This window comes from Rhodnius prolixus, unplaced genomic scaffold, assembly GCF_049639745.1.
Source record: "Rhodnius prolixus isolate KJV_2025 unplaced genomic scaffold, Rpr scaffold_44, whole genome shotgun sequence".
In the NCBI taxonomy this organism is placed as follows: domain Eukaryota; kingdom Metazoa; phylum Arthropoda; class Insecta; order Hemiptera; family Reduviidae; genus Rhodnius; species Rhodnius prolixus.
In genome coordinates, this window is record NW_027411599.1 from 676 (window position 1) to 8,905 (window position 8,230).

Genomic DNA, 8,230 nt, shown 5'->3' on the forward strand with positions numbered 1-8,230 from the left:
ATCTAAACAATGGGTTACCAAGGGGGAATCTGCGCCAAAAAAGGCGAAGACCGTTCCTTCGGCCGGTAAGATTATGGCGACTGTCTTTTGGGATTCGCAAGGAATAATCCTCATCGACTATCTGGAAAAGGGTAAAACTATTACAGGTGCATATTATTTATCGTTATTGGACCGTTTGAAAACCGAGCTGCAAGAAAAACGCCCACGATTGGCCCACAAAAAAGTCTTTTTCCATCACGACAACGCACCAGCTCACACCTCAGCAGTTGTGGTCGCAAAATTAATGGAAATAGGGTTCCAACTCGTTTTACATCCCCCCTAATCTCCAGACTTGGCTCCCTCGGACTACTATTTGTTACCCAATATGAAGAAATGGCTGGCGGGAAAAAGATTTTATTCAAACGAGGAGGTGATTTGCAGAAACGAATGGCTATTTTTCAGACTTGGACAAATCCTATTATTCGGAAGGGATCAACAAACTAGAGCAGCGTTGGACGAAGTGTATAAGCCTAAAAGGAGACTATGTTGAAAAATAAAAAAGGTTTACCCCCAAAAATTAAGTAGTTTTTATTTTTGCACGGACTTTTCAAACGACCCTCGTACATTGCTGAGATCTTTTTCTTTGATTTTCTCTAAAATTTATTTATCAAGAAATGGATAAGAAATTCTGATAAGAGGTATAACAACAAAGATATGAGAGAAATAAATGAAAAAACATTAACAAAATGTATATTTTTATTTCTAATTTTGTGAGAATAGTTTAGTTTTATCACAGCGGTCGCTTCATGGCAGAAATAGCCGCCTTACAAAGTGGACAGGTCTTTGGTATACGTATTGAAGAGAGTGTTGTACGACTGAATGCAATCGATTTAGCACAATTATAACAAAGACAATAATGTCCACAGGGTATTACTATTCTAGTTGCTTTGTTCTCATAACATACACAACATTGGCGATCATTAGGACCAGCCATCTCTACATCCTCTGGATTTGTCTCGTTCATAAAACTATAGTATAAGTCGGCCTCTTGTCTGGCCGCTTCTGTGGTAGTTAGACCTTTATATTTGGGCACAATGCGCCAGGTGCGTGGCCTTCCACGTGGCACTGTCTCCGATGTAATCCATTCATATTCCACATCTTCCACTTCAACTTCTCCTTTGATTGGTCCTTCAGGAAGAGCCTGCTGCTGTACTTGTCTTATCTCTAGAAAAAAAAATAAAAAAAGAAGAACACACAGAGCATAACTTATTAATTTACTCTAATACAAAATCACAAGAATTGATCAATAATGCATTCCTTAGTGAAAGTTTGAAGGATATGGTACTCATAAGGGCACCCAAAGGAAGGTTTTAGCGGTCGACCCCCTCCAGAAATTACTTGAAAATATAAGAGTATTCTAATAGGCTTTAAAAAATGTAAATGTAGCATTCAAGTTTATTTGTCTTAACGTTAATAATTGTAGAAACAAGAGTCCATCAGTTGTCTGCTTCTAAACACAATTCTTTAATCCAAAAATTAGACAAGTTTAGGGTTTTGTAAGGGTTGGCCAGCCAACTGATGCCAAAGCTACCCAGGAGGAAGGTTATAACACTCCCCAGTCTGCTTGAGTAGGTTCCTGAACCTGCAAATTATTTACATTTTTGTCCAGAACGATAAATATTTTCAATGAGATACTCAAATAGTAAAACTGTATTTTGTATCATCATCTATTCGTAGATTAATTAGGTTTTCTGTTTAATATATTTATTTAAATTTTCAAACTGCTATTTACAGGTATTTTGTGACAAGAAAATTTGTGTGATCAAGAGTTTTTATTCAACATCGCCACGGAAATTGTGAGGCAAAGGCCGCTTCAGTATGCTTGAATATGGTTGTTTTGGAAAAGATATATGTAGAAGAGAGGTGGGTGAATTTGAAGGATTCAGATTAACCACAGAAAGAGGTAAGGTTGAAATGATTTATTTCTAACTGAGATTAGGTATTTGCTAAATCCTAAGGTGGTCATTATGATTATTGGTTATTCGGCAAAGAATTTTTTATCGGTAATGATTGAAAGCTTTTTATTAATTTGGTTGATCTTCGCAGTTTCAGTCCGCGTAAATCCATTTGGTTTCTATTTTATTGTATTAATATACACGTACTAGAATTATTCTCATAATCGAGTGAGTTATATTTTTCAGCTCCAATATCAAGGTAGCGTTAGTCAAATTTGGTTTTGTGAAATAATTACCGGGATACAGTTACACATAAATTTGTCTCCTCAACTGTGTTTTTAATATGTTACGAGTATATTTATAAATGGAACGATTTTTAACTTAAGATAAATCTACAAAGTGAAATCTAATCTAGACACTCATACGACTTTTGATCAAATTACCTTGACTACCCAGTCCCCTCCTTCTTCCTCGTCTTCTTCTTCTTCTCCTCCTCCCTCTTTGAGGTCTGATTTGGCGATTAATTATAGATCGGGATCGATCTCTGGTGATTCTATCGGTCGGCTCTTCAAGCTCTGTATCTCTCTGCACTCGCAGAATGAATATCAATTCATTCTCCGTTCCATTATTGTCTTCGTCCTCAATTAGATATGTTAATTCTTCCATGTTATTGATTTCTACGTTCTGTCCTTCTATTGTGCTGTACTCTCTTTGAATTAAACTCCTGGAGCTGTTATCGCTAAGCGCATAATTTTCATCATCGATTGTCATCTCTAATTGATTTGCATCATCTTCGTTGCTTGTCTCCTCTGTTGAGGACACGACAGCAATCTCTTTACTCTGGTCACTGTTGTAACCGTTCGACTCTTTGTCCACATCATCATCATCATCATCATCAACTTCCTCTTCTTGATGATGTTCTTCACTTACCTCTGTTTTTACTGTGGGTGTTTTATCAAATTTGATTTGTTTATTACTGTACTGTTGGCCGTTGTTTACATCTTTGGTATTGACTGTGGAATTTTTTTCGTTTTCCTTAGCGAAATTAGGCTCTTTAATTGAAGAGGTTTCATCTTTTACCTCGTTGCTTTTATCTTCGGCATTCATTCTTGGTATTTGTGATTGCTGAAAAAAAAACGGTAAAATTAAATACTGTTGGAGTAATTAGAGAGATTTATGAGATTGTGGCGTCAAGTTTACTGAATTGCACTGACCAACTAATAATAAATATGTTCCTTCAGAGCTTATATTTATTTATAAAAGTCATGATAAATTATAGTTGACTTTTAATAATTGAAGTATGAAAGTGACAAAACGGTTTAAGTAGCTTCTTTTTTCTCCAACTTAATTTTATCACGTATTCACGTTGTATGTGCCACTCAACACAGGTGTAGCACAAACCAGAACATTGTTACTGTAAAATCGAATGAATACATCAAAACTGTAACTCCAACTTGCCTATGGTGAACAAGATCGCACGTAGTTTACGTCCTTTACGAGGCGTGGCTATTAAATAACGAGACTGATGCAGCTACAGAATAACTATGCATGCTCCAAATCCTAACGACCGACAGCTGTGCAGCAGCGTATAGCCTTCTCTTTCGACTACAGCGTCACACGTGTTTGTAGAGAAATCTGTCTGACCGGAACCTGACGTGTTTGTGTAAGAGGTGTTGGTTTCGTTTTGCCGCAATACATCGATACTACACATGTAGTAGAGCAATGAATTGTGAAATTACAAATCAAAACTTGATAAAACCGCTACCTGAAACTTATCTTTTATTAAAAAAATATGTTTATGGCGATGAATGTTGTATCACGTGCGCAAGTTTTTTGAGTGGTTCAAGCGTTTCCAAGATGGCCGAGAAGACGTCGGAGATGATGACCGCCCGGGTTCCTCGTCCGGAAAACGGATGAAAATATCGATTATTGTTAAGGTGCTTGCTCAACTCCGTGAAAAAGTAAGGGAAAACCACGACCCGATTTGTGGAAGAACAAGTCACGAGTCACAAGCCATCAAGATAACGCGCCGGCTCACACTGCCTTGTCTGTCCAAGGCGACGTTTCTAGGCCAAGTACAACATCCCAGTTTTTAAGCCATCCGCCTTATTCACCCTGACCTGGCCGCCCCATATGACTTTTATCTGTTCCCCAAAGTCCAAATCTACATTAAAAGGAACACGATTTCAGTCCTTTGAAGCTGTGAAAGAAAAAGCGGCACGCGTCATGCAGGAGCTCACATAAAAAGACTTCCAGCATTGTTGCGGAACAATGGTAAATTCGCATGGAGCGTTGTAGGGAAAGGGGGAGGGGTGTATATTGAAGGTGATAATAACTAAATATGTTTAAATTTAAAATAAAATGTTTTACAGCAATGGTCTCCGTTATTCAATAGCCACACCTCGTATTTTAGTTTTGAACTGAATTGCAGTTTGTCTAACATGTGTTATTAAAATAAGATATATGTTAGAATTCAAGGAATACAGAATCTATCTGAAGTTGTTAACAGCAAAAGTTACATTCACCGTTTTTAGCAGCTTAGCCTAACTTAGCAAAGCAGCTAAATTTACAGCCTCAGAGATCTTGAAGGGCAGTTCTGGAGTGGGGGGGGAGGAGGAAGGATTTAGTGTTGAGCATTCCTCTAACGTGCTATTTTCTCCTTACAGTCTACCATCACCGTATGACTCACACAATAACTTTAAAACTTCAATAGCAGTGTAATAAAATCATAATATCCTAAAAAGTTGTTATTGATTGTAAAACTAGGAGACCTTACCTGATCTATTTTGTTTAATTTCTTTCATTTTATTATTTATTTGTTTTCCTTTTCTAGTTGTAATCTGCGACCACTGTGAATACATTTATTCACAATCTCATGTTTTTATTTATTATATATTTTATTATTATTTGTCACTTTCGATTTAAATTAACAAAAAAAAAAGAAAAATGTATTTACATTACAAAGTTTACCAATTTTTATAATATGTACATAAAATTTTGTTGGCATTGCTTTGTTTAAATTAAAATTAATAAATTATTATTACAGATTTTTGCTGATTCAGATGTTGATTAAATCTTTCATAAAATGTCTAATTTATGAGCTTATAAACAAGACATTGTTGGTAAACATCTTTTGGCTAAATATAAGTATAAATAAGAGTTTTCAAAACAATAAAACTCGTAAATAAATAATAAAATGAACTAATTTTCCCAAGAGATATGTTTTTATCAAAAAGTAAGTACTACAAAAATATTTACGAATCATTGTGTTTTATACCAACTTAAATTTTTTTTTGTTTTGTTTCAGTCATATAAGTGTTGGTAGTAGTGATAAACTTTACAAATCCACTTCCTGATTCATTAGATTTGAATTAATAAATGGTCGGTGCCGAATCCAAAAACCTGTTCACCTGTTTCATGGGTTTTAAAATTTTGAATCTATTTTATATTATTTTATATAATTTTTTTGACGTGAATACGTCTTTAAATTTGAATCATATGGTGGCAATCCAAAAAATCTAATGATAACAAAATCGGGGGATACAGTTTCGCATTATAGTTTCAAATCTATCGTCTACATCCAAAATTAAATTAGACCACTGGATAGCTAAAGGATCAAAGAATTCATTACGATAAACGAGGACTGTGACCCATCGCGCGCGGTGGAGGGGGAAGCGACGCCATTTTGAGATCATTTTGCTGCGTATCGAGATTTGCAATTAGTATAACTTTTGACTAGGAAAAAAGCCGGTGGTGACGCCATATATCGCAACATCAATAGCTTCACAGATTGTAATAGAGTTAACATTGACATTTCGGAAATTTATTTGGTAATGAAAGACGCAATAGCTGGTGATGTCTGTCTAGTAAACGGAAAAGGCCAATTGCATCTTCAAATTCGTACTCGGGCGTGTGTATATACATCCGGGCACAGCGTTAGCAGAAATTAAACTCTTTATGTTATGATCGTTGTTAAAATATTCCAAAAACATCGCTAAAATTATACCCGATTACGAGCCTGATCTTACTACACCAATTATGATAGTTGGAGACTTTAATGTTGTAGTCTCACAAAACCGCTCATTGCCCGACTTCAAGCTCAGCGAGTTCAATCTGTCTAATATTGAAACTTCTCCAACAACGTTAGGTAATACCTATATTGATTTAACGTTTACCAGAAATCTCGATGTATCTTGTATGCCATTTGTGTCGTACTTTTCGTATCACAGACCTATAATTAATAGTTATATTGTAACACAGTAATTATTTGTTTCCTTGATTTCATTCTAAATACATAAATAAAAATATTTTTTATAAAAAAATATAACCCTTTACGTAACGTATTCACGTACAACACACGGCCGTGTCCATGACACAGCCACAGCAGAGCTTTTTTTTAATTTAATTTGTAGTCGATACAAAGGTGAATACAAAATTGCATTTCTTGTCCATCACAATCATATTTACTTTCACAATTTTTATAAATTTTTAACAGGTGATTGCGGTCTTTAATAGCTTAAATTTTATTGGTAGAGTACGAAAGATATTTGGGACTAAATACTTTCGCATATTACTTTAAATAACTAGAACAATCAATAAAGTATGTGCAAGAACATCAAATAAGACATTTTTTTCCTAGCTTTTAAATTCATTATGTCATCAATTTCATTGTATAAGAAAAACTATGCTAAAAATTTTATGCTGAATATAATAAAACTTGGTCAAAAAGTTTTTTAAAGTGGTAAAAGTACTAATAGTAATTTTACGCAAAACTATAGATCAGCGTTTCCCAACCTTTTTTGGCTCGCCGTACCACTTGGTAGTACATCATGCTAAATTCTACCACTTCGTAAAACTGATTGTATTTCATGAAATTTGTTGTTCTGAGTGTGTTATTTTATTATTATTAACTTTATTTGTATAGAGATACAATGTATCTGTTACAAAGGAGTTCAAAATTCATGTTCACTTTATAAACTGTAAGATCTTAAGTTTTAAATTTTTTTTAAAATAATTAAAAACTACGTACATATTTGTCTCTTCAAAATTACAAAGTCCTTCTTTAGGATCATTATATTTGTGCCCAAATCTTCTAAAAATTAATTTCTTTTAAGCATTCAACTACCTGTAAGTACCAATTAAATTTAATGTTGCTTGGATAGAGCTTACTCATTACAATCCAGTCTCTTTAAGCAGATTTTTGTACATAGTTATCATTTAAGTTCTGTCACCATGATAATTCTATTAAATTTTCTTTATCTTTAATCGATAATGTTGTAGCTTTTCCTAAATTTTCTTTATAGAAGGAGGGTTTGAAATCTAGTTATCATTTGTGTTTTCGGGTTTTGGGATAATACTCCATGAAAGGCAATTTTAATCCTGTTAAATGTGCTATTATATTTTCTCGTATATCTTGAGACAGCCCAATCTTATTACTGTACACATATATTAACAAATTTACTGAAATAACATTATTAATTAAAATAAGTTTTATTTATTATAAAAAACGTTTCAATGTTATTTTTTTATGCTTAAATTTTTTATGTCCGCCATTATTGATTATTTTTCGCGTACCACTAACCAGCAACTCGCGTACCACAGGTTGGGAAACGCTGTATAGATGTATCATGGGTACTGGGTTCAATTCTTGGTATAGGCATTGCATTTTATTTAATTGGTTAATATAGGTATTTATAGTACAGTTTGTTCGTCATTGACACCTGATAGTTGAAAGTAAAGTCTGCCTGAAAAGATAGCAATTACTTTACTGTTCTTAGAAGAAGCAGAGAAGTGGTACCCCCTACTGATGAGATGAAGATTCCAGTGGTGTAACTGCGACCTGGAGTTCATGGACCAACTACAAGGAAATTGGGACCAATGGGTGAAGTTTACTTGGAAGAAATCAAAACCTAAAGGCTGCTGTAGCCCTGACTAAAAATAATGAAATTTATTCATGTTAATGCATTTCTTCAGGGGGTATTGTCGACTCAGAAGGATCTGAGAAGTAGCTATCTTGCGAAGACGATGGTATCTGCAGATTCTGTGCAGGCGTCCATAAGAAATACATTTTTTTTTTCATTTAAAAATTCAGAAAAATATTCATTCCTCAAAAATGCCGCTGCTAGAAAAGCATGCTCCTACCAACTAGCGGCGTTTCTTGAAACTAGGCGTTGAAAAACCCTCAGTAGTTGCAAAGATTGTTGCTAGATAGCAGAGGCATCACATTATGGACTTTTTTTATGGTTAATAAAAAAAATAATTCTTTTTGATTTTAATATGTTTTATAATAAACCTTT

General features: G+C 34.4%; 1 protein-coding gene and 1 long non-coding RNA gene across 4 annotated transcripts; one reads left to right on the top strand and one right to left on the bottom strand.

Annotated features, from left to right (window-relative positions):
- Nucleotides 1-703: 703 nt before the first annotated feature.
- Nucleotides 704-6,069, bottom strand: LOC141452101 (uncharacterized). Of its 3 annotated transcripts, none has more exons than XM_074123964.1 (3): nucleotides 5,216-6,069; nucleotides 2,378-3,059; nucleotides 704-1,203 (listed from the first exon to the last, which is right to left on the bottom strand). In XM_074123964.1, the coding sequence occupies exons 2-3, from the start codon at nucleotides 3,039-3,041 to the stop codon at nucleotides 770-772; spliced, it is 1,098 nt and encodes a 365-aa protein (XP_073980065.1). In that variant the 5' UTR covers nucleotides 3,042-3,059; nucleotides 5,216-6,069; the 3' UTR covers nucleotides 704-769. The 3 variants fall into 3 exon arrangements, with proteins under 3 accessions (XP_073980065.1, XP_073980066.1, XP_073980064.1); XM_074123965.1 differs by having other exon boundaries at nucleotides 5,212-6,069; XM_074123963.1 differs by lacking the exon at nucleotides 5,216-6,069 and adding an exon at nucleotides 4,711-4,932.
- LOC141452102 (uncharacterized) lies at nucleotides 1,597-8,230 on the top strand. Its single transcript, XR_012457229.1, has 3 exons — nucleotides 1,597-1,942; nucleotides 4,981-5,169; nucleotides 7,712-8,230. It is a non-coding gene; the product is annotated as an uncharacterized lncRNA (long non-coding RNA).